The sequence below is a fragment of the Lissotriton helveticus genome, chromosome 8 (assembly GCF_964261635.1).
Source record: "Lissotriton helveticus chromosome 8, aLisHel1.1, whole genome shotgun sequence".
In the NCBI taxonomy this organism is placed as follows: domain Eukaryota; kingdom Metazoa; phylum Chordata; class Amphibia; order Caudata; family Salamandridae; genus Lissotriton; species Lissotriton helveticus.
The window spans coordinates 20,388,507-20,415,143 of record NC_136069.1 but is presented as its reverse complement, the minus strand read 5'-3'; the positions used below and the strand labels follow the sequence as shown (position 1 = coordinate 20,415,143).

At 48.9% G+C, this 26,637-nt stretch overlaps 1 protein-coding gene across 1 annotated transcript in view; it reads right to left on the bottom strand.

The window, feature by feature from the left end:
- PDXK (pyridoxal kinase) overlaps nucleotides 1-26,637 on the bottom strand; it is a 422,726-nt gene that overhangs the window by 17,388 nt on the left and 378,701 nt on the right. The window contains exons 7-9 of the mRNA XM_078656403.1: nucleotides 16,428-16,513; nucleotides 12,026-12,071; nucleotides 3,647-3,758 (exon numbers count right to left, since the gene is read on the bottom strand). Coding sequence (XP_078512529.1) covers nucleotides 3,647-3,758; nucleotides 12,026-12,071; nucleotides 16,428-16,513 — 244 coding nt within the window. The remainder of the gene's footprint in view (nucleotides 1-3,646; nucleotides 3,759-12,025; nucleotides 12,072-16,427; nucleotides 16,514-26,637) is intronic.

The window sequence follows — 26,637 nt, the reverse complement described above, 5'->3', positions numbered from 1 at the left end:
GTGGAAGTTTGAAGATTGGATTTCAACGCGTAGACTATAAACCCCAGTTGGTGCAGAAACTGCAGTATTAACAGAGTGTGATGGAGGCATTTTATGTGTGATGAGCCAGTTGCCGAAGTATGGGAAGACATGAATGTGTTGTCTTCGTAGGTGAGCAACTACTACTGCTAGACATTTGGTTAAGAGTCTGGGAGCAGTGGTGACTCCAAACGGGAGTACTTAGAATTGATAGTGGTGGGCCGCTACCACACGTCTGAGGAATTTGCGATGCGCGGGATGGAATGGAATGTGGAAATAGGTGTCCTTTAAGTCTAGAGTAGACATAAAGTTCGCCTTGCTGTAGGAGCGAGAGCACTTGTTGAAGTGTTACCATGTGATAATGGTCTGATTGTATGTAAAGATTCAATTCTCCGAGGTCTACAATGGGACTGAGAGAACCGTCCTTTTTGAGTATGAGAAAATAGAGGGAGTATACGCCCCTCCGTGGTATTGTAGTGGTACGGGCTCTATTGCTCCCTTTAACAGAAGAGACTGAACCTCTTGTTTGAGGTGGTTTTAAGTGATCCGGTGACATTTTGTGGGCACGTGGAGGAATGTTTGGAGGATGGTTGGTAAACTCCAGGCAATAACCAGAACATATCATTCCTAGCACCCATCTGTCTGTAGTTATTGACTGCCAGACGGGTAGGAACTGGGAAAGACGCCCCTGACAGGTGTTAAGTGGTCGGGGAAAAGTATAGGGAGGTCCCTATTTGGTATTAGAGGAGGAGGCGTGTGTGTTGGAACCTCTGCCCCTACACTTGCCATTGTTACCTCTGTAACTCACTCTAAAGAAACTCTTGGAACCAGAGGGTTGATTATTACCCTTGTATGACGTAGGGGTAGTATCTGAGGAGGTGCTTTTGGACCCTCCACGATAGACGGAGCGCCGAAAGGAGGTTTGTAGGGCTCCCATGGATTTTGCCACTTCTGTGTCCTTTTTCATCTTTTCCAAGGACGTGTCTACTGAAGGCCCAAAGAGATGTTGCTTATCAAAGGGAGTATTAAGAATTGAAGCTTGACCTTCAGGTTTAAAACCAGAAATTCCTAACCAGGCATGTCTGCTTAATAACACACTGGTGTTTATGGCTCCAGCAGTGGTGTCAGCTGCATCTAAGCCACACCTGATGGAGGGATTCGAAATAGGTTTCCCTCCTGCACTAGGTCTTGGGCTTTGGAATTGTTCTCATCAGGTAGGAATTGGAGCAATTGCTTCATTTCATCCCAATGCGCCCGGTCGTACCTAGCTAGTAACGCTTGGGTGTTAGCGATGCACCATGAATTTGCTGCTTGGGAGGCTACTCTATTCCCAGAAGCATCATTTAATTTGGATTCTTTGTCTGGAGGCGAAGCATCTTCTGACAAATGGGAATTAGCCCGTTTACAGGCGTTGGAAACCACTAGAGAATATAACGGTACCTGGCCCTTGATGTAGACTGGGTCTGATGGTGCCGGTTTGTATTTTTTGTCTAGCCTGGGGGTGAGAATGGGTGTCCTAACAGGATTGTTAAATATATCATCCACATGTCGTAGCATAACCTGGAGCATGGGGAGTGTGTGAGTGTATATTTGAGAACTGCTAAGTATTTCGAAAAGGAAATCCTCTTCTAGGGATTTCTTGTGCAATGGAACTCCACGATACTCAGCAACTCTGCTTAATGGGTAAAGATCAGGCTCATTATCCGTAGGAGAGTCTGTGTTGAGAAGTACAGGGTCATTATCCACAGCCCCATCCCCATCATCCTGCCCTCCAGGTGTATATAGTGGTGGCGAATTAGTAGGTGAGATCAATAAGGGTCGGTGATCAGGGGAAGGTGGTGAGGAAGGAGGAGGAGAAGGGTTAGTGCCAAAATGCTTTCTCTTCAAAGGGATGTGGTAATCTTCTTCAGTCTCAGGTTTGCGTTTTAATGGCAATTTGGATGAAATATGTCCAGTCTTAGGCTTGATATATAATTCCTTTTGTTTCGGGTCGATTTTTGCAGGGGGACCTCGGAACCATTTTCTTTGGATGGTTTCGGAGTCTGTATAGGTTTCGGTTCTGAAGGTTTTGGAGCCGGTGTCTTAGGAGTCGAACTTTTCGGGTCACTGGTGGGTTTCGGTTCTGAAGGCTTTTTCGGCGTCAAAAGAGTTGAAGGTGACCCAGATTTATGCTTGGAGACCGATTTTTTGGGCTCGGTGCCCTGTCGTGCAGGACTGGGGTCGGAGCTGTAAGACTTTTGTGAGTTTTTCGGTGCCGAGCCAGAAGGCGGGGCGTTGGAAACATGTTCTCGGTGCCGACCGCGGCCCGAAGGCAGAGTTGGTTCCGGAGCCTTTTTCTTGGGCTGAGTTTGTGTTGGGCTTTGGGGCAAGGGAGGATCAGTACTCACAATATGCTGCCCTTGTGGGATCTCATCTCTGATGGCATCGGCGGTCTCTTGTTCGGAATCTTATCCAAATATGTCCGGAATGGAATCGGTGTGTTGGCTCTGCATGTCGCGACGTCGAGCCCGACGGTCGCGGAGCGTCTTCTTCAATCAGAAGGCTTTACATGCGTCGCAGTCCTGTTCGTTGTGCTCCAGAGATAAGCACAAGTTGTACACCTTGTGTGAGCCGGTGCGAGGGAACTTCACGTGGCACCGAGGACAGAATTTGAATGGCATCCGTTCCATCGACTGCAAGGCGGTCCAACGTGGGTAGGCCAGACGGCCTTCCACGAGCTACCCGATCGAAAGAGGTTTTTTGAAGGAACTACGATACGCAGAGAATGGAATACGAGATCAAAAACAATACTGTGAAGGGTGAGTGGATTGAGCACCGATGGGAACCCGAGAAACGGTGTCGAACCGGAGCCCAGCAAATCACGTCCGAACCCGATGGGGGAAAAAAACAATCTAACAATGGAGTCGATGCCCATGCACAGTATCACCGAAAGGAGGAGTCATCTACCTCCTGACTGGAAAGCCTTCTTCGAAGAAAAACAACTTGCAAACATCCGGACCCAACTCTAAATGGCAGGAGAATGCAAAGCATTTGATCTACAGCTCACATGCCTCGAACATGCAGTTACATGCACTGTTAAGGGCGGACTTCAAACCTAGCCAAGGAAATGTCTTTGGAAGGCCATGGATAGACCTGACAAGAGGTTACAGACCTAGAGAATGGAGTGCTTATGGTAGCTCGCACCACATTCTCTGGTCGGACTCTCCGTCTCAGCTCTGCCAGTACTCTAGTTGTCCCTCCCTTTAAACGCTCCTCTTGGGGAGAGGGAGATTCATTACTTGTACGGCTTTGAACTGGAATTGACTTCCCTGGGATCTGAAATCTGCTACTTCCCCACCAGGATTTAGGAAGTCCTTAAAAACGTGGTTATTCCGACAATAGAAGCGTTAGGGCCTTCTGATCTTGTCACTTATAGTGCTTATAGCGCCAAGACCCCTTCCACGTATTCGTTGCACTCAACAAGTTACCTCATTTATTCTCAAAAATCTACACTAAGGCCTGATTACCATCTCACTACCTCAACCACCCCCCATGTACCTCCCTCCTGTAAGACACTCCTCGAATATCACTATTGCAGGGAGAGAGACAGGGGAGGGAGAGGATGTTGGTGGCGGAAGCGAGTGCATACTTTTCCTCTGGCTTCCCAGAGTCATCAGGTAGTCTTCCCCCAGGGAGGCAGGTAGGTCAGAGCTGGTGATCATCACCATCCGTGGTCCCCGGGCGTGCAGTAAGTCCATCACCTGCAAAAGAGAGGAGAGATGTCAGGAAGCAACCATCAAGTCCTCCGCCAACGACAGAGGTGCCAAACCCAGAGCATGCAGGGACATGTGCAAACTACTCATTACCATGAGCCTGGAGGGCCACGCGCATCTCACTATCCAACGTTCATGTGTGTCTCTCATCAAGAGCATGCTCTTGAAGACAGACATACATGAGCGGTTACTAGTCACCGCTCATGTATGTCTGTCTTCAAGAGCATGCACCGCCATGTGCATCTCACTATCCATCGTTCATGTGTGTCTCTCATCAAGAGCATGCTCTTGAAGACAGACATACATGAGCGGTTACTAGTCACCGCTCATGTATGTCTGTCTTCAAGAGCATGCACCGCCATGTGCATCTCACTATCCATCGTTCATGTGTGCCTCTCATCAAGAGCATGCTCTTGAAGACAGACAGACACAAGCGGTTACTAGTCACCGCTCATGTATGTCTGTCTTCAAGAGCATGCACCGCCATGTGCATCTCACTATCCAACGTTCATGTGTGTCTCTCATCAAGAGCATGCTCTTGAAGACAGACATATACGAGCGTTTGCAGACAGCATTCATGTGTGTCTGTCTTCAAGAGCATACACCACCATGTGCAAATAAGCAATCATAGGTCATGTACATCAGCCACCAACAGCATGCAGCATCATGATGCAAAGGACAAGTCACTGCTCATGTATGTCCGTCACCAAGAGCATGCATCTGCCATGTGCAACTTAGTATCCATCGTTCATGTGTGTCTGTCACCGACAGCATGCATTGCCATGTGCAACTTAGTATCCAGAGTTCATGTGTGTCAGACACCACAGCATGCATCTGCCATGTGCAACTTAGTATCCATCGTTCATGTGTGTCTGACACAACAGCATGCATCTGCCATGTGCAACTTAGTATCTATCGTTCATGTGTGTCTGACACAACAGCATGCATCTGCCGTGTGCAACTTAGTATCCACCATTCATGTGTGTCTGTCACCGACAGCATGCATTGCCATGTGCAAATTAGTAGTTACTGCTCCTGTGAATCTGTCCCCAGGAGCAGACAGGACAATGCGCAAAGCACTAGCCATCCATCATCTGTACCTACGATCACAGCTATAAGGAGGCTGTGAGCAAATCACTTACCACCAATCATGCATGTCTCGCACCAAGACTATGTAGAACCATGTGTAGCCATCAGCCATGCATGACTACCATTCAGACTGTGAAGAGCCATGTGCTAGTCATGTGAGTGTATCAACAGAACCCTTTTAAGTTCACACAGGGCTCTGGGTACATAACTGGCCACCAAACTTGGGTGTCCGCCCTTTCGGAGGGAAAGTGTGATTTGGGTTTCTTTATTCCTAAACCATCAGTTTTGAGATTCTGTGCAGAGGCAATGAGCATGAAATAGAAGGTGGTCTATAAGCACATGGGTGAGGAGTTTAGGGGACAAAAGACCGCAGGAGGGGGTGGAGATGGTGGGCAAGGCTCTTAAAACAACAGGCAGTGTGTCGGGGAGAAGCTGATTTGAGACTGTGGACTCCAGGGCAGTGGGTTGTGTGGTTGCAAGGAGGCTGCTGACCAAGGGGATACACCGCTTAAGATTCTTCATGATGGCACTTAAGTAAGGAGCAGAATGACCTGACTTCAGTGGTGGTGCAGAGAGCTTCAGGTACATAAAGACAGGGAAAGGTTTGTAATCTATTGAGGAATTCAACTGGGAAAGCAATGCAGGCAGATCGAGGACTCGACGGTGGGCTCCTTGAGGACTGTAGGACCGCAACAGCTCAGAGCTAGTCAGCGAAGGAAGCAGTCAGAGCGAGGAACAGAATAAACCGAGGAGTCAAGCTTGTGACAGTAAATCTGTAGCGAGTGGTGATAAGCAGCAGTGCAAAGATGACAGCTGTGAGGTAGGGGAGCAGATGGAGAGGCTGTATGGTGGATTAAGTGTGAAGAAGACAGGATGCGCTGACAGCAGACAGGGACTTCCCAATCACATGAATCATATCCTGAAAGTTGTCAGCTGTGAGTGAGCATGGTAAGGAGGAGGAGACGGAGTAGAATGGGAGATTCTGGAGAGCTGGCGAGGATGGCCTCAACGGATGACGTGGATCCGCAGATATAAGGACATGCCAAGGAGCAGAGAAGAGGTTGTTAGTCGAATGCGATTAGGAGAAAGCAACAAATTTCTAATTTTCAGGATTCCTCACACTTTATACTGGATATAAGGGCGAAGGCGTGTCGCATGCAAATGGCATTAGAGGCAGTGCGGGGCCGCTGTGTTACTAGTTCACACCACATGTAAGGCCATGAGCGACGTACTGACCACATCCGTGTCCACTTGTCAATATGGCGGCAGGGGATCAGGATGAGGCAGAGAGCTGACGTGAGAGAGGGCGACGTGCACTCTGGAGTAAAGTAAATTATGGAAAGGAAAGAAGGCGTCTTCAAATAGGAAGGGTTCAAAGGTTTTCACAAGAATTCTTGGCTTTTCCTAGGGTATTTATGCTTTTCATACAACAAAATGCATTTGTGAATTATGGTATTGTTATCTGCAAGAATAATAATGATCATTCATCAAAGTGGGGAATGAAGACGCAAACCTGATAGTTTGCTAAACTCCCAAGCCTTTCAAATGGTAAACACGGTTGTCACCAAGACCAAAAAGTGTGATTACATTAAACTATTTAGAGTAATACATCAAGAAAATGAATCAAATTAATACCTATAGAGCTAAACTAACAGAAACAGTGATAGGTAAGAGGCTGCATGTGTAAGAGTTTAGAAAGTGGTGAGAGAACAGTCAGTCACAATCAAAAGCCCCATTGCTGTTGGTGCCTGCCCCTTCATTGAAATTGCTAGAAAGGAAACTGATGGTGTACAAAATGTATCACAAAGAGCATGGTAACAATTTAGCTTCACAGGCGTAGGTGGGTGTTGGTTTTGGCTCAATGACAGAGTTTTCATGGCCTTCTGCAGGGCAAAGACAATGCAGAGATACTTGTGATTCTGAAGCAGCAAACCATGAGAAAGTGCTCCAAGAGGTTCCCGTTGAGCGTTTATCTGGAATACTGGGGAAATGGTCTAATATGTCTTGCTGGAATTAAAGGACAATCGTCGAATATCTTAGAAGATCAATGCTGGGGTTCAACCATCTGACATGCGATATCCTCAACTTATCACACACATCTGTAGAGAAACAGCATGAAATGCATAGCGTATTAAGGGTTGGCTCTGATGTGGCCTGGGTTGGAGTGCTACCAAAAAGCCCAAGATACCGGCTTTGGATGGTGCTGCACTGCCAGATATATCACAAGCCGCCAAGCTCCACAATAAATCAAATTGTGCAGCAGGATGTGGGTGCAATATTCAAGCAGAGGAAGAAACGCTCTGAATCCAGGGGCCGGGCTAATGTCAGGTCGGTTCTGAGATTGCGGGGGACGCAGTGTGGATGCGTGGTGCAGGTTGCACTACTAGGAATAACTAACCGCACCTTATGCTTGTTTGTTACCCCAAATAAAAGCGTTCAAGATCATGCAGTGAACGTGCAAATTGGTAATCACGGCTCACACTTTTTGACTTGTCTGCGGGAGAAATTGAAGATCATGCAAAGCTACATGCAAATGACTGGCCAGGCTCACTGCAGAATCATGACCCGTGTAGTTTAGGGCTTAGGGAAGTGTTAGGGGGTCGTACTGTATGGTATGCTTAGGGCTTAGGGTTGATGGTAGTGTCAGGGGGTCTTACTGTAGGGTACTGTATTTTGGTTTAGGACTTAGGGTTTAGGGAAGTGTTAGGTGGTCAAAGTGTAAGTAGGCTTGCCCCCCTTGTTTCCACCCCTGAATCTCTTTCCGCAAAGGATGCAGCTCAAGACCTGATGGACTCCATCTTTAATGCTGTGGAAAAACTTGCCCCACCATCTCTGCGCTATGTAGCCCGTCGAAAGCCTACGGCACCCTGGTTTTCGGACGAGCTAAGACTCTTGAGGCAAGGATGTAGGAGCAGTGAGAGAAGTTGGAGGAAATCGTGGAATCTTAATGACTGTGAGGCTCATAAGTCAGCACTTCGGGAATACAAACGAAGAGTGGTTAAAGAGAAGCAGGAGTATTTCTCCAATCTCACCAGCTCTCTTACCTCTTCCAGGGAGCTCTTTAAAATCGCTGACACCTTATGCTCCCTGCAACTTCCAGATCCCGTAGTCAGTTCACAAGAACTCTGTAATAATATTTCTGACTTCTTTCATAGCAAAATTTTGGACATACATGTCCTTTTGGAAGCCCAATGTCATGATTTGGATCAATCTATCCCGCCTGTCATCTCCAGTTTGGATTCTTTAGGTAAAGATCCTTCCCACCTACTTATGGAATTTCCATCCCTATCCCTTGAAGGACTTAACCTGTTACTTGACAGGACTAAATCTGCTTCCCCCCTGGATCCTCTACCTCTGAAAAAACTGAAAGAGTGTAGAAATAGCCTTCTTCCTCCTATGCTTGAGACTATGAATAAGGCTATTACCCAGGGCTCGTTTCCTTCTGTATGGAAGAAGGCGACTGTGAAACCTCTGCTTAAGAAACCTTCCCTCGATCCGGCCCTTTTGAAAAACTTTAGGCCGATCTCCCTTCTCCCTGCTCCCGCTAAGATGCTCGAGGCGCATTTGAATCTTCATTTGTCTCTCTTCCTTGATTCCTCTGAATACCTCGATAACACGCAGCATGGTTTCAGAAAACACCATAGCACTGAGTCCGCCCTTACTTGTGTGGTCGATAACATCCGACGCAAAGTAGACTCAGGCCAAACCACTGTATTGGTTTTGTTGGACCTCACGGCCGCGTTCGACACCTTGTCCCCCGCCATTCTTACATCTCGGCTTAGGGAAGCTGGTTTCACGGGGACGGCCCTGAGTCTCCTCAATTCCTTTCTGTTGGAAAGGGAGCAGAGAGTGATGCTTGGGAACTACCTCTCCCCTGCTAAGTCATTGCAGTGTGGGGTGCCACAAGGGTCGGCCTTAAGTCCGACCCTGTTTAACATCTACGTGGCTCCCCTGGCAAGACTAGTAAGATCTCAGGGGATGGAGGTGGTGTCCTACGCCGATGACACCCAGATTATGGTATCATTGGCTCGCTCCTCCGTCAAGACATCTGCCGCCAGTTTTAGGGTTTGCATGCAGTATGTGGCAGACTGGATGACTATAAATTCCCTAAAGCTGAACGGCGAAAAGACGGAGGTGTTGATTTTTGGGAAGGACCAAGATGTTTGGTCTAGTGAGTGGTGGCCTCCTTCTCTTGGCATCTGCCCCACCCCCTCCCAATCTGCCAGAAACCTGGGTGTAATTTTTGACACCTCGCTCTCTCTATCCCTTCAAGTCAACAGGACCGTGGCCACCTGCTGGGGTGTGATTAGGGTACTGAATAGAATTCGAGGGTATCTCTCCCCCCAGGCGCGCAAACAGGTTGCAGTCGCCCTGGTGGGTTCGAGGTTAGATTATTGTAACTCTCTTTATATGGAAGCCAACAAAAGCCTTATACACCGACTGCAGATTGTTCAGAATGCTGCAGCGCGGTTTGTTCTGGCTCTTCCGAAAACCTCTTCTGCCACTGCAGCTAGGAAGGACCTTCACTGGCTTCCTGTCCAGCACAGAATCTTTTTTAAAATTCTGTGTTTGACCTACAGAGCGCTGACAGAAGGTTCCTCTAGTGCCATTGGCTCTCTTATTACGCGCTATGTTCCCACCAGAGATCTCCGCTCTGCGGGATTGTGTCAGCTTGTTGTCCCCCGTGTAAAACTTTCTAGATGGGGAGCCAAAGCTTTCTCTGTGGGTGCCCCTCAGCTTTGGAATTCTATCCCCATCGAAATAAAAACTCTCCCCTCATTAGAGCTATTCAAAAAGGCCCTCAAAACTTACTTCTTTAAGAGTGCCTACTAATGAGAGAATGCTGCTGTGAAGAGGCCTTAACCCCTACATTAACTTAGGCGCCTTGACGCCCATCTGGGCTAAGTTAGCGCATGATAAGAATTATTTCATTCATTCAGGCTTAGGGCTTAGGGTTGAGGGTAATGTCAAGGGGTCTTACTGTAGGGTACAGTATTAGGGTTTAGGGCTTAGGGAAGTGTTAGGGACTCGTACTGTAGGGTACGGGTTTAGGGTCGGGTCAGGGGGTCCTTGTGTAAGGTAGTAATGAAAGGTTTTAGAATTACGGGTTTAGGGGAGTGGGCCTAAGGGTAAAGATCGCGATGTCAAAGCATGCGGGGTGTTTGTGTGCATTGTAAATGTATTTTGTATGCATTTCTTTGGAAATGCAACGTAATGGTTTGCGTTGTGGATACTTGCGATGTAAGAGAACATGCAATGTGAAAATCCTGATGTCATGCCATGCGATGTAAATGTTTGCGATATAGCATCATACATCCGAGTGGGGGTTATTCTGTGCTGCGGTGTATCTTACAAATACCTGGCTGGTTGGTCCGTCCTATTTATTCCGATCACCAGTCGGTATGATTATAAAGGGAAGGATTAGGAAACTAAGTTGTTATGTACCTAGTGACCTCAAAGGTCAACCTGTTTCAAGCCGTGCCCCTATAGGCTTTTCAACAGGACCTCAGGAAGTAAACTCCCTGGTTCCACGCCTATTGCATCACACTGGACGCATACTTAACCCCTTCGATGCTTGTGACGGAACGCTTCCGTCACGAGCGCTGGTTGGGCTGTGCTTATGACGGAACCGTTCCGTCAGGTCCACGCCCGTTCCTTAGAACCTTCAGCACAGTGCGAAAATTCGTGCTGCGCTGAAGGTGTTAATATAAACTGAAAAGTGTATACACAGGTACCACTTGTTTTGGGATCACAGACTCTGTATATGTCAAAGGTTTTGACATTTCATCATGGTTCCACTGGGGAAGAGGGAAATCTGCAGTCACACTCACTCCAAGGCTTCTCCTCCGCACAGCCACCTATTTGGTCTGGCACCGGGGGCCGCATATTGATCATATATAGCCAGGCACAAATACCAAGCCAGAGCTCACACTCACTTGCCACCCTTGATGGAATGTTTGCATCACTCAGTAGGAATATGCAGGAAGTGTGAGATGGATGGCAGGAAAGTGTGAAGGAGAGAGAGGAGAATGGGATATACCAAGGTAACAGAGGGCGAGGAAGAGGGTGGAGCCTGATGATCTGAGAGAGGACAAAGAAAGTAAGAAAAAGAAGGGACAGCAGTGAACCTGTAGGGACGTGAAGACAGGGAGAGAGAAGAAAGGGGGAAAAGGCAGAGGAGAGGATGTGAAAGAAAATGAAGCGGACTGAAGCGTGGCGGTGAAAGCTGATAAAGAGGATAGGGCGGCGGAAAGAGGAGTAAGGCAGGCAAGGGGAAGCGAGCAGGTGCAGTGGAGGAGGAGAGTGTGAGACCAGAGGGGAAAGACAGAGGTGTAAGAGAAAAGAGCAAAGTTGAGGCAGTGAGCATGAAAGGGGAGGAGACAGAGGTAATAGAGTAAAAATGTAATGTTGCACCTCACCTGCAGAGAGGGCCCTGCGGGTCTAACCTTGATTGGCACCTCACCTGCAGTGAACTGTCCGATTTCCAAATTTCCAAATGCCAGCCCCATCGATGTGCGTAAATGTATGAAAGGTGCAGCATTACAGACACAAACAGGACAGACATGCACACCTCTCCGATACACACTGGGAGCGTGTGCACCATGCACACCTCTCCGACACACACTGTGAGCGTGTGCACCATGCACACCTCGCCGACACACACTGTGAACGTGTGCACCAAGCACACCTCGCCGACACACACTGTGAACGTGTGCACCAAGCACACCTCGCCGACACACACTGTGAACGTGTGCACCAAGCACACCTCGCTGACACACACTGTGAGCGTGTGCATCAAGCACACCTCGCCGACACACACTGTGAGCATGCGCACCATGCACACCTCGCCGACACACACTGTGAGCGTGCGCACCATGCACACCTCGCCGACACACACTGTGAGCGTGCGCACCATGCACACCTCGCCGACACACACTGTGAGCGTGTGCATCAAGCACACCTCGCCGACACACACTGTGAGCGTGCGCACCATGCACACCTCGCCGACACACACTGTGAGCGTGCGCACCATGCACACCTCGCCGACACACACTGTGAGCGTGTGCACTCAGCACACCTGTGCTGGCCCTGGCACCACCCTCCACCCTCACTCACCTCCACAGCCTCCACCCTCACTCACCTCCACAGCCTCCACCCTCACTCACCTCCACGGCCTCCGCTTCAGTGCGCATTTTCTTCCCAGTGAGTAACCTGCAGCAGGGAGGAGGGAAGAGGAGTCTGTGTTAGCAACCTGACCACAGTATCCAGAAGTGTGCACATTATTGTGTCCATATGTGCGGCACTATGCACAGACAGCACCCTTTGTGGCCCAGGGAGGAGGCCCCAGATAATTCATATCAACAGGATCACAGGATGGGCCAAGATTAACCCTAACTTGTGTGAGAGAAGCACAGAGGGCCCAGAGCCGCGTGGGGTAAGAGAGGGGCATATTGGGCTCTCTTCACAGACGCCACCTCTGTAAGGTAGAAACACACATTTACAGCCTTTGCTGCTAGATAGGTATATGTTTCATAATGCTGCATCGGTCAGAGTTGTCATTAATTTTGAAAAGATTGTCCTATTCCTTTTCAGCTAAGAAGCCGCTTAAGTGCAGTATTTAGTGCACTACAAAAAAGTTACTTATTTATTGATGCTATTACCACATGGGCAGTGGAGCGCTTCACATGCAACAACAGATTACCTCAGAACCCAAGAACACCAAACTACAGGATGTACCTCTAGGCCGGTGGAGCTCTGCAGGTTTGACCTCATAATACATCGAACAAGAGGCTGTTGGAACTGGAAGGATGATCCCACTCCGTTTCTGGTTGTTTCAGGGGAAGTTTTTGGGCCTCACAGTAGGCCAGGACGTTTGAACTGAGTCCTAGTTGATCTGGAAGCAGATTCCAGGTTCTGAGAACTTGACAAGAGTAGACTTGGTTGAGAAGGTTTTGATTTCTTTGGCTATGAGGATTATCGAGGAGGGTGGATTTGCCTGTGGTCTTTCTCTGTCTTCCTGTGGTGTGGAGTTCATTCTTGGATAGATGGGCATGCTAAAATGTATCACCTGGTGTATGAGGCAGGCTGTTCTAAAGTCAGTGTTGGCCTTGACTGGAAGCCATTGGCGGTCACCTTCAATAGGTGTAATCTGCTCTGATTTCCTGTACTCCTTTGGAAAGTTATGTAGTAGGCCTTGAGAAGAGCCTAGGAGTCCCATCTATGCACATTTAAGACCAGGATATGGATATTTTATTGGCTAGGAGTCCCCAGCTGCTTTGGGCGACGCTTACGAGGCGTGTTGCACATTACGACGTGCCTCGTATGTTACTGCGTGTGCAGATGTGCATGTACACTTCTGCCTGTGTGCAGGCCCCACACTGTGTGAGTGCATGTGGTTGTGCAAGGGTGTGCATGCCTGACGGTGGGCACATCTCTAAGAATATGTCTTTCAGTGTAAAAGCGAAGGAGCGTGGATGAGTGTATAACCTTCATTTTGAGCCGTGCACACCCTGAGCTAAGGGAACAGCGGATATTCTGCTCAAGCCTGCTAAGGCTCATGCTATGATTGTTTGGCTGTATCTCATTGTGATAGTAACACGCCCGGTATGAGGCAGGTTTAGCATATGGTGCATACTTATCTAAGCACCTTGCATGAATCCTGACAACCCTTATGGTGATTTGAGTGGTCTTAAACAACCTTAGTAAGCTCTCTAAGTGGTAGTTTTGGAGAGCAGCCTTCAGGCGTAGTCCAGAAAGAGTGTTAAGCAGCTTGTTTTACCAGAACTAATCACATAGTGTAGATTAGAACCACACAGTGTATTTATGAATATATGTTTATTTATTACACAACACTCACTAACACATTGGTATAGCTCCTACCCGGAGATCTCATCACAAATTCACACAAACTTCAATTGTAAGCAGGTAAGTAAGCACAATACACAGTGGTTTCCAAAAGGCCAAACCATAAACTAATGCAAACTGCGACCGAAGTTGGGACTTGGAACAGGAGACTCAGAAGAGCTGGGGGCACAAGGAACTACCCCAGGTAAGCACCCAGGAACCCCACAGAGGCTGTGTGCAGAGTGGAAACACAGCCATGTACTCAATAGAAGTCAACGGGAAAGTCGCAGTTGCAGTTTTGTAGAAGAACCCTTCCTAGTGAAACCCGGGGGAAGACAGAAGGTTTGCGAGTCATCCCACTCGTGGAAACCCCAGGAACCAGGAAACCTACACCAGGGAAGCCAGGTGCATAAGCGCAAAGTGACGTAGGAGAGCGCTGTAGACCACACTGGCGGACTTCAGGAAAGATGCCGCTGGCGAAGAGTGAGCAAGAGTCCGGTGGAATCCAAGGGTGGATTCTTGAAGAGAGGAAACCAGAAAGCAGCGGAGACCGAGTCTATGCCACTCCGAGGTGACCAGGAGGCACGGAAGAGCAATGACCACTGATGACAGACGGTTCAAAGGAATGGACGGTGACCTTGTCGCTGCAGCTGTGAGGACCAGGTGATGCTGAGGAAGAGCCGCGCACGAGCTGCCCCACGTCAGAAGTCGAGTACCAGGGGGTCGATGTCCAGCGGGAGCACCAACAAGCCTTGGCAGCTGGCACAGGCGTAGAAAGCAAAGAAGGAGCAACATTGGGGCCAACAAGGTCCAAGGGAGTCGCAAGAGGACCTCGAGCAGCTCACCAAAGCTGCAGGCCCACCGTGCAGAGGATATGGTGAAGACGCTGATCTTGCACCTCATCAATTTGCAATTGCCAAGGCTTGTTGGCTCTGCACTCCAGAGATCTTCGAGCTTCAAGAAGCTCCAGCCTCCAGCATCTATTCCTACCAAGATCAGCATCTTCACCATATCTGCTGCACCGTGGGCTTGGGTCTTTGGTGAACTGCTCGAGGTCCTCTTGCGACTGCCTTGGACCTTGTTGACCCCAACGTTGCTCCTTCGCTTTCCACGTCTGTTGCAGCTACCAAGGCTTGTAGCTTTGAAGGGCACATTTGGTGCCCTCCTTGTATACTCCAGTTGGAACCAGTTATGGGAGGCTTTGACTCCCACTCTGGTGCAAAACTGGACAAAGGACATGGGAGTATCCTTCCCACTGTCCAGGCCCTCCTCTGGGAGGGACCCCATAATCGTCCCAACCTTTCTTTAGGGCAGGTACGGCTTTACCTGTGGGGGGTTCTTTAAATTCGTTGTGGGACAAGAGTCAGATCTGAAACCACTTCATCTTCAACCGTCTGGGCACTTTGGACCTCGTTGAACTTCGCTTTGGGAACTGAGACTGCACCAGGAAGACTCCTGCAACTCCTGGTCTCGTAGTCCGGCCAGTCTTGCTGTTCCTGAGCTCCCACGGACTCCAAAAGGTTCAGGAACACAGGTGGTGGTTCTGCGACTCCCTCGAGGCCTGCACTGTCTTCACAGCAAGTTTGAAGCCAGTATCCCTCGTCGGAACCGCTGGAGCAGTACCCCTTGCACCGTGTCGACTTGCCATTGCCACGGCTTGTTGACTCGCTTCTCCAGAGATCTTCGGTCTCCAAGAAGCTCCAGCCTCCAACATCTCTTGCTACCAAGACAACGACCCCCTGGCTCTTGCCATCCGACGTGGGACAGCTCGTGAACGGCTCCTGGTCTTCCGCAACGGCGCCTGGTTCGCAAATCTACAGCACCAGGGTCACCATCAACTCTCCTGCATCTTCTGACAACAGTGGGCGTTCGTCTTCCGCGCCTACTGGTCACTCCTAAGTGGCATAGACTCTGTCCCTTTTGCTTGCAGGTACCTCTAATCCTAAATCAACCCATAGGTTCCTCTGGAATCTTTCACCTTCTTCGCCAGCGGCATCTTTGCTAAAGTCCTCCATCGTTGTGTGCGGCGTTTGCAACATTACTTTGCACCTATGCACCCACGGGTGCATTCCACTTTATTAGTATATGGTTTGGTTTGCCCCAGGAGATCACTGTGTATTTGTACTAGTTACGTGTTCTATTAATGAAGTATTGTGAGAATTGTGATTATATCTCCGGAGAGGAAATATTGCAATGTGTTAGTGAATGCTTATAATGAATACATATTTTTATAAATACGCTGTGTGGTTATTTTTCACTTAATCTAGACCAATAAGATTACGATCTGGTAAAACAAGCTGCTTCACACTCCTACTGGACTACGCCTGAAGGCTGCTCTCCACAACTACCACTTAGAGAGCTTTCCAAGGTTGTCTAAGACTTCTTAAATCACCATAAGTGTTGTCTGGATTATTCCAGGGTGCAGGGTGCTCCACTTATACAAGTGTGCACAACATACTAAGCCATCCTCCTACACTCACCCATTCTCAACGTGATATTAACCTCTTATTGAGCTGAAATCACCCGCCCTCACTGTGATATTAAAAGCTTATTGAGCTGAAATCACCTGCTCTCACGGTGACATCGAACACTTATTGCGGTGGTCTAACCCGCTCTCATGGTGATATTAACCACTTACTGAGCTGGGCTCACCCACACGCAATGTGATATTAACCACCTGATCAGCTGGACTCACCCGCTTTCACTAAGATATTAAAGACTTACTCCGCCTCAAACTGGTTGGGGGTGATGATGTCTGCGATTGGAACCACTTTGTCCCTGTAGACGGGGAACAGATCCTCTGGAACATACTGGAAGAAAGAGTAGCAGAAAGTTAATGAAGCACAAGGCCCAGTGTCACTATCTGTGTGTGCAAGCCTCAGGGAATTCTATTGGTGTCTAATTCTACAGGCATGTGTATACGTCTGCAGCCCTTTAGTACTTCTCTGAGCATACGTGTGTCGCTGTGTGTCAACAGCCCTCACAGACATCTATGAGAATTCCAGGGACCCTGACTCCAGCTCTCCGAGAGTTCTAGGGGCATACATGTGTGCCTACAGTCCACTATATGCTTCTATGAGCACACACACGTGTGTGCCTGTCTATAGCCCTCAGAGACTTCTAGGGACACGCATGTGTGTCTACAGTCTACTACATACGTCTATGAGTATGCATGTATGTGTACAGCCCTTAGAATCTTCTATGGGCATGCATGTGTGTTTGAAGTCCACTACATACTTCTATGAGCACACACGTGTCTGTCTACAGCCTTAGAGGCTTCTATGGGCAATCATAAATGTCTGCAGTCCTTAAGATACTTCTACATGCACGCATGTGTGTGTGTCTGTGTGTTTGTTTTTACAGCCCTTAGAGACTTCCATGGGCATGCTTGTATGTTTGCATTCCTTTAGATATTTCTATAAGGAAGCATGTGTGTGAGAGTGTCTACAGCACTTAATAATAATAATAATAATAAATCATTTTTAAAGCGCCTGGCTACACAAAACTGTGTGTCCCCGCGCTAACTGTTAAAAATACAGAGATCCAGAGGCAGCTGTTAAGAAAAAGCTCAGGAGAGGTTACGTGTTGGGAAACAGGAGAGTTTTCAGTTTGCCCCGAAATCTCAGTTCAGATGGCTCCATCCGCAGATGGAGCGGGAGCGCATTCCAGTGTTTGGAGGCTAAGTACCTAAAAGAGGCTCCTCCCATTTTAGCCCTGAAAATTCGAGGGATTTCAAATAGCATCATGCCAGATGACCTAAGGTTACGGGTCGGGCGATGTATAGTAAGGAGATTTTTTAAATATTCAGGGCCTTTATCCTGAGCGATGCGATGAGCATAGCAGAGGGTCTTAAATTTGATCCTCTCCCTGACCGGAAGCCAGTGGAGTTTGACCAAGGCAGTTTTTGCGGAGGATCTCCGCGATAGGCCGAGCACAAGGCGTGCGGTGGCGTTCTGTACACATTGCAGTTGGTGTAAGCCCTTCTGACTGAGCCCAATCAGGATGGGGAGTCACTAATGCATGGACAATGGTTTTTCTGGCCTCGATAGGAAGGAGATCTACTACTTTGCGAAGGACCTTTAAAATACCAAAGCATCTTCCTGTTACCCTGTTGACATGGGTCTTGCCGGAGAGGTCTGAATCCAGCATGACACCCAGGTTTCTTATCGACTCCATGGGAATGGGCAAGTTGCCTAATTCAATAGGCCACCATTCTCGGGACCAGGCAGAGGATGTTCTCCCGATCAGCAGTAGTTCGGTCTTTTCGCTATTCAGACGAAGACAGTTGTTATTCATCCAGACCGCTACTGCCGACATACAATCTGAGAAATTGGTGGCATTCTCTCTTCGGTCAGGGGTTAGCTTAAACACCAACTGCGTGTCGTCCGCGTAGCTAACCATGCCCACCCCAAAACCATCTACAATGTGTGCCAGGGGTTCCATGTATATGTTGAATAATGTAGGGCTCAAGCTTGAGCCCTGTGGAACCCCATGTCTTACCTTCCGAGGAGATAATCTGAAGGGTGGGCAGTGCAGCTGGAAGCTTCTGTCAGCCAGAAAGGAGCGCAGCCACGCAAATGCTGGCCCCGTTACCCCCATGTCCGAAAGGCGAGACAGCAACGTTGAGTGCAGCACGGTATCGAATGCTACACTGAGGTCCAGCAGGACCAACGCCGCTGTCTCCCCTTCGTCCACTATCTGCCGAAGACATTCCGTCGAGTATAGAACTGCCGACTCCGTCGAGTAGCCTGTTCTAAAACCCGACTGAGAGGGGTGGAGGAGAGCTTCTGCTTCCAAATACTCCATGAGCTGTCTGTTCGCGATTTTTTCTATTATTTTAGCACAGAATGGGAGAAGGGGCGGAGGTTTTGGAACTGAGAGATGGGAATGTTTGGCTTTTTCTTCAACGGTATGACTTGAGCAGTTTTCCATTCCTTTGGAACATGGCATTCCTGAAAAGAGAGTGTGACCATGTGACTGATATAGTCAATTAATGTACTTTCCATAACTCCCTTGCACCGGTTCGGTGGACAGGCGTCAGTGGGGGAGCCGGACTGTATCCCATTGATAATACTTAAAAGTTCATATTTGTTAGGGGTTTTAAAAGTGGTCAACTGGGATTTGTGTGTTGAGATAGGTCTAGTGTCCACATTGATATTTGAGAGGATTTTTTTATCTACAAAGGTAGCGTGAATTTTATCTACCTTATCAACGAAGAAGTCAGCTATCTGATCACATATCTCAACTGAGTATGTGTCTTGAGTTTCGAGTCTCAAGGGAATGGTAAGTTCCTTGTAGATGCTAAATAATTCTTTCGTGGGGTTGTCTGCTTCCTCAATTCTGTTTTTGAGATGGAGCCTTTTCTCTGATCTAACCAATTTCTTGTACTTTTTTTGCTCAGTTTTGTAGAGTGTTTTGAGTTCAGGAGCGTAGCTTTTTCTCCAACTCCGTTCTATAGTTTTGCATTGGGCTTTGGCCATTCTGAGTTTCTCTGAGATCCACGGCGCTGCTCTAGATTGTCGTACCGGAGGTTTGGATGTCCAGGGGGCAACCTTATCTAAAGCTTTCGACATCCAGAGCTCACAGCTATCCCAGGCCTCCTGTAAGGTGTTACCTGATGTAGGGGGATGCTCAGTTAATATACTAGAAAGTAGTTCAGGAATGAATTTTTTCCAGATGCGGTGTTTCTGAGAGAAATGTTTTATAGGTATGAATCCTGAGGGTCCTTTTTGTAGCTCAAAGGGGACAATGCTGTGATCTGACCAAATCAGTGGGATTGGGGGTAGGACCTTAATGCCTTCCAAATTCCCAAAAATGGGGTCCAGAAGATGACCTAGCTGGTGGGTGAGGGCTGTGGAGAGAAGTTTGATGCCAACAGAATTTAGAGCGGCCGCTATCATTTGCGCCTCCCTGGCGTTTATGTCTTCAAAATGAAGATTTAAATCGCCTAGTATAATGAGCTTTTTATATCGGACTCCTAGCTGGGTAGCCGATTCAATGAGTTGGCTTCCAAACTGGGCAGCTGCACCTGGGGGGCGATATATCAATAGGCCATTAATTACATTATTGGGGTTAATTCTTATAGTAAATAGGCCACATTCACTAGTAGGTAGAGTGGTTTTGAGTAGAGTGCAGTCTAATTCGGATTTATAAATTAGTGCTAGCCCTCCTCCCCGTTGTTTTTGTCTGTCAAGTCTCAATAGACGGTAGTTGGGGGGAAAAGCATCAAGAATATCCGGGGAGGATGTATCTTCTAACCATGTCTCGGTAAGGAACATGGCGTCCAGATCTCTGTCAGCCAATAAGTCGTAAATCTCAGTTTTATGTTTGGCCAAAGACCTGCAATTAAGCCGTATCATCTTAAGCTTAGCTTCTACTTTAGGTATTTTACTTGCTATAGGAAACCCCTGATTGCATACCTCACAGAGCAGAGGCATATGCTCAGGACTTAAAGTATGTAAGCAGCTGTAAGTCCGCATTTGACCAAACATCATTAAATCAGCTTTAGAATATCGAAGTAGGGGGATAGTGCTATTTAGAGCACCCGCTTCATTGGTGTGGCCAGGGGGTTCTGCCCCGCGCCCCGGTCGATCGCGGACGGGCGCAGATGGGCAGGACTCTGGCTTGACTCCGGCGCGCGATCGTCGCGCCCGCAATACGCGTCCGGAGCCATGACCGTATGGTTTTAAACCGTCGTTCGTGCGACGGGAGAGGCGAGCCCTCACTAAGATGGCCGCCACTATTTTCCCTGCCGGTCCCCGAAGATGACGGCCCCAAACTCGGCCACTTACTAGGGGGGGTAGGCACGTAGTCTGCCAACAAACAGAGAAAATACAGGTAAGATCTTATTACCTTAGCCCAGCACCCTAAATCGGTGCGAGGTCAGTTCCAGCCAAGGTGGTAACAGCGCGAGTGTAAAGCGCTAAATGCCAGAGGGAGGGGGGGAAGGACACACAGGGCAAATAATCAGCAATTTAAAACAAGGTAATTTTTAAAAGCGAAAATAAGCGACCTCCCGGCTCACGCCTCAGGAGTCAATGAATAGCAGTCTCCTGTCACAGTGCTTTTGCTGGTTTTATACCGTCGTTCGTGCGACGGGAGAGGCGAGCCCTCACTAAGATGGCCGCCACTATTTTCCCTGCCGGTCCCCGAAGAGACTCCTATGAGCGTACATGTGTGTCTGTGGTCCTTAGATACTTCTACAAGCACACGTGTGTCTGTCTGCAGCCCTTAAAGACTTCCATGGGCACACCTGAGCGTCTACTGTGCTTTAGATACTTTTTTTGAGCAGGCACAAGTGATTTTTGTGTCTCCAGCCTCAGGGCTTCTATGAGCGTGAGCCTGTCTGAAGCCTTAGAGATTTCTATGGCACACGTATGCGTCTCCAGTCCATTAGATACGTCAAAGACCACATGCATGTCTGTATTTGTACGTGTGTCTGCAGCACTTATAGAATTCTATGAGCATGTTTGTGTCTGCAGCTCTTAGAGACTTCTATGACATACGTGTGTGTCTCCAGTCCACTAGATACTTCCAAGAGCACACACGTCTGTCCTTGTACGTGTGTCTACAGCTTTTACAGACTTCTATGAGCATGTGTGTGTGCAGTCCTTTAGATATTTCTACGATCTGACTGTGTGAGTGTAGCTTCGGCCTTAGAAAGAGAATTCTATGGACACACTTGTGTGTATGACTTTTTATGTGTGTGGACCTCTACAACCCTTAGAAACGTCTATGGGCACGCATGAGTGTCTACAGTCCTTTAGACACTTCTATGAGCATGCAAGTCTGCACTCTTGGATGTCTGTATCTACAGTACTTAGATACTTTATGGGCACACGTGTGTGCAGTCCTTTATATATTCCTGTGGGCACGAGCATGTCCTTGTATGTGTGTGTTTGTGTCTACAGCCCTTGGGGGCTTCTACGAGCATGAGTGTGTCTGCATCCCTTTGAGATTTGTATGGGGACACATGAATCTAAAGTACTTTATTTACTTCTAGGACCATGCGTGTGTACCCTTGTGTGTGCGCGTGTCTACAGCCTCAGGGACTTCTATGAGCATCCGCGTTTGTGCCTGTCTTCTTAGACTTCTATGAGCATGCAAGCGTGTGCTCTTGTGAGTGTGCAAGTCTACAGCTCAGAGAGTTCTATGTGCATGTGTGTGTGTATCTGCAGTCCTTTAGATATTTCTATGATTTGATTATGCCATTGTATCTGATAGAGACATCTAGCCGAGATTCCTTACCTGTGAACTTCCAGGCGTCAGGCTGGATCAGGATTTTTATAGCAGTACCCCTACGCGTCAATAGGTGGCGTCGGTAGACTCCATGTGACGTCGTAGGCGTTGGGTTTGTCGTCGTCATGACGTCCGCGTTGTCTATATAGGTGCCACCCCGGCACTTTGATGTCAGTTCTTTTCTTTCCACACCAGTTAGTGCAGATCTGTCTAAAAGAGCTACCCCTTGTCCATTTCACACTTTTTTTCCCCGACTTTTTGTCGAACATTTCAGTGTGTATGATGTCCAGTAAGAAGACCTTGAGGTTCAAACCGTGCTGCGCCAGTCACAGAGTCATGTCGGTAACGGACCCCCATCTGGTATGTCTTTGGTGCCTGGAGCGCGACCACGAACCGAAGTCGTTCTCCGACTGCTGGGCCATGGCGATGAAAGCTTTGAGGGAGCGGTCCCTAAAGCTGCTTGCGGTCTGACACCACAGAGATCTCCCCCGATATCTCGCTCCCGTTTCTGGTCTCTGTCGAGAGGAAGGTCTGAGCACCGCTTCGGGGAATAGAAGTCTTCTTCCTCCCACTCGAAGTCGTCGAGGTCAGGTAAGAAACACCATAAAAAGCACAAGAAGTCGAAGCATAATTCGACTTCGCCCCATCCGTCACCTGACTAGATGGAGGAGTCTCAGCATACGAGACCCCGGTCTGCAGAGTCAAGTGCTGTTAGTCTCCATGTCGAGTACTGTGCCTTATTCTAAAGGGTTAGGACTGGATGAAGATTGGGAGTAGCAGCAGGATCCCTTAGAAATCCCGCTTTACAACGCCATTTAATGAGGCCTTGACAGATGTTCTACAGTGCACTTGGACCAAGCCCAGCACAGCGGCTCCTGTGAACAGAACTATCACCCACCACGATCGCCCAACACTGGGCGACCCAGCTTTCCTATCCAGCCACCATACTGCGGAGAGCTTGTTGGTCCAAGCCTTTACTTTCTGTGGCGCGATCCCTTCCGAACCCCTGGACAGGGAATCCAAAAGGCTGGACAGCTTTGGTAAGAAGATCTTCTCTTCCACCAGCCTTGTATTGCGGCTGGTAAACACTGCATGTCTTTTAGGCGTTATTCCAATTCACTATGGAAAATGGTTGCGCAAGTTCTGCCACAAGTCCTGGAGGAGGCTCGTGCTGTCCTTTCCCAGGCTGTGGCCGATGGGAGAGATGCAGGAAAGTTTGCCATATGCAGTGGCCTAGACTGAGAATGTCTGATCTCTCTGGGGATGTCCAAGCCAATCTTATGGACATGCCCTTTGATGGCTTTTGTCTTTTCGGAGACAGAGTGGAAGCTGCACTTGAGCACTTCAAGCAGTCACGGGCTACGGCTAAGTCATTGCGCCTCTCAATGTCATTCCTGCCTGCGTCTGCCTTTCGCTCCTTTCGTGGTTGCGGAAGGGGCTTTCAACCGCGGTAGCCCTACCCTAGCCAGAGGACCGCACAGGTTCGGCAACCTTTGTATGGCCGTGGACGAGTTACATCCCGACTCCATAAATTGGGAGGCCAGAAGTCAGGGCACACCACAACCCCGTGTCTCCCTCCACCTCCATACCTTCCTATTTTGATCCTCCCAGATCATGGGCATCCAGTTGATGGCAGGATATACCACCACTTCCACCACTGGTTGGATATCACCTCGGACAGGTGGGTGTTGCAAATAGTCCAAAGGGGCTACACCCTCCCCTTCAAGACTACCACTCCCTCCATATCTCCAAGTAAAGATCAGCTGATGGAGGATCACCTTGCGTTTGTCAGGAAGTCAAAACTCTCTTTGCCAAGGAAGCTACACAGATGGTTCCCGGGCCAGAAATAGGGTGTGGTTGCTATTACCACTACTTTCTGGTTCCAAAGAAGGACAGAGGCCTTCGTCCTATCTTCGACCTCAGAGTCCTCAACTACTTCCTCAAAAAGGAAAAGTTCAAGATGCTCACTCTTGCTCAGGCCCTGTCTGCCCTGGACCCGGGCGACTGGATGGCAGTGTTGGGCTTGCTGGACGCCTATTTCTACATTTCCATCCTGCCTGCTCATGGCTGCTACCTGCAGTTTACGATGGGCCATGAGCACTTTCATTATACCGGGCTCCCCTTCAGCCTCACCAGTGCCCTTCGGGTGTTCACCAAGGTGATGGCAGTGGTCGCAGCACATCTGCGGAGATCAAGGGTTCCATTCTTCCCCTATTTCGATGACTGGTTGTTGAAGGTGGGCTCGTCTCAAGCAGTCGTCTCCCATCTCTAGACTATGGCGAACCTCCTGCATTAGCTGGGGGTCACGATCAACGTCCCGAAGTCACACCTGACTCCCTCTCAGACGGTCCCTTTGATCGGAGCAGTTCTGGACATGGTGCAGGTTCGGGCTTATCCTCCTGAGCGGCGAGTCCAGGATATTCAGGCTATGATACCGATGTTTCAGCCTCCATACTGGATTTCGGTGAGAATGATTTTGAGGGTGCTAGCCTCATTGCCTCCTGCTAGTGGATCATACCAGATGGCACATGCGGGCTCCGCAGTGGGACCTGAAATTCCAATGGGCACAGCATCGAGGGAATCTCACTGACCTAGTTCAGATATTGGAGGGCACTGTATGCGATCTGCAGTGGTGGCTGACACGACTGGGCCCGAGGCAGGCCCCTCTCTCTCCCCCATCCAGATCTTAGAGTGGTGACGGATGTGTCACTTTTGGGATGGGGCAGCATCAGAGAGAGATAGAGGTCAGAGGACTCTGGTCTCCGGCCAAAGCCGGGCTCCACATCAACCTGTTGGAGCTTTGTGCCATCCGACTGGCACTGAAGGCCTTCTTACCATCCCTCAGGGGGAGGCTAGCTCAAGTGTTCACACTCAACACTACCACCATGTGGCACTGCAACATACAGAGCGGGGTGGGGTCATGGACCCTCTGTCAAGAGGCCCGGCGTCTCTGGACTTAGCTGGCACAACAGGGCATATCCCTGGTGGTTCAACACCTAGTAAGTTCCCTGAACGCCAGCTCGGACAAGCTTAGCTGTCAGTGCCCAGCAGATCACGACTGGCGTCTTCATCCAGAGGTGGCGAAAGGTCTCTTTCAACCGTGGGGAGAACTTTGTTTAGATCTGTTTGCCTCCAAAGACAACGCGCAATGTCAGGAGTTTTGCGTGTTGGAGTTTCCAAGGCGGCTCTCACTAGGCAACGATTTTCATCTCGAATGGAGCACAGGCCTCCTGTATGGCTTTAATCCCATACCACTCCAGTCCAGAGTGCTCAAGAAGATCAGGAGCGACCGGGCCCAAGTCATTCTTTCTGGCTCCGGACTGAGCATGGAGAGTTTGGTATCCCGAGCTTTTGCAGATGAACATTGATCCTCCGATCAGTCTGCCCCTTTGGGAGGATCTTCTGTCGCAGCAGCAGGGGAGGGTCCTCCACCCGATCCGGCCCACCCTCTGCCTCCTCGCGTGGAGATTGAGCGGCGAAAGTTGACAGCTTGAGACCGCCTCCTGAAGTCTGTGACGTTAGTCTGGCAGCCAGGCGTCCCTCCACAAAGTTTGAATATGCCTGCTGATGGCAAAGATTTTGCAAATATTGTACAGAACGGTCTGTTGACCCCCTGTCTGCCTCACTTCCTGACATTCTTCTTTTCATTCTCTCTTTGGCCCAGCCGGGCTCTGCTCTGGGCACTCTGAAGAGTTACCTGCCTGCTTTTCTTCGGTTGCCAGCTCAACCATCACTTTTTAAATCATGTCTTGTAGAGAGAGTCCTGAAGGGGCCTACTCATTTGTTTCCCCCTTCACGCTTTATTATGCGCTAGTGGGACCTTAACTTGGTTCTCACCTTCTTGATGGGTACACCATTTGAACCACTGCACAATTGCCCCCTCCGCACTAGGATTTCTTTTTTGCCTAAGGTGGCGAAACCTTTCCACCTACGGCAAACTGTCACCTTGCCCACCTTCTATGCTCCTCCGCATCCTTCGAAGGAACAGAAGCGTCTCCACTGTTTGGACCCAAAAAGGGCGTCGTTGTTCTATCTTGATCTTACTAAAGAGTCCTGTGTGGACAACCAACTCTTTATGGGGTACATATGGGGCAAAGAAGGGGCTGGCTGTACAGAAGAGGACCCTCTAACGATAGGTCATCCTCTGCATAAAGATAGGTTACACTTTGGCAAAGAAACAGCCTCTTGAAGGCCTTAGAGCTGATTCACCCAGGGCTAAGGCAGCCACCACGGCTCTTCAGCGTGGTGTTCCGGTTCTTGACATTTGCCAGGCTGCCACGTGGGCATCTCTGCACGCGTTTGCCAATCATTACTGCCTGGATAATCAGGTCTGCTGTAGTGTAGTTCCTACTATCCCAATAGGCTCTGCGCATTGGAATAATACCTTCAATAGTATAGGCCTAGACCAGACGTTAACTAGGTCTTCTATTGTCGATATTAGACTTAAAGTTTTGGGTTTGCCAGCTAGCTCAGAGTTCACTAGAAACTTTCTCGAATAGGCAAGGAGGAGTTGAACCTCCCTGGATAGACAAGAAGGGATTTAGTTTCTGACAACCATAGAACATGACAACTTTGCTCTCCCCTAATCAAGAGTGTATCTCTAGAGTCGTGTGAAAACAAAATACGACTTATTTTACTCAGTCAGTACGTGCATTCTTAGTCTCACCAGATTGTAGAGAAAAGGAAGAGACGGGCG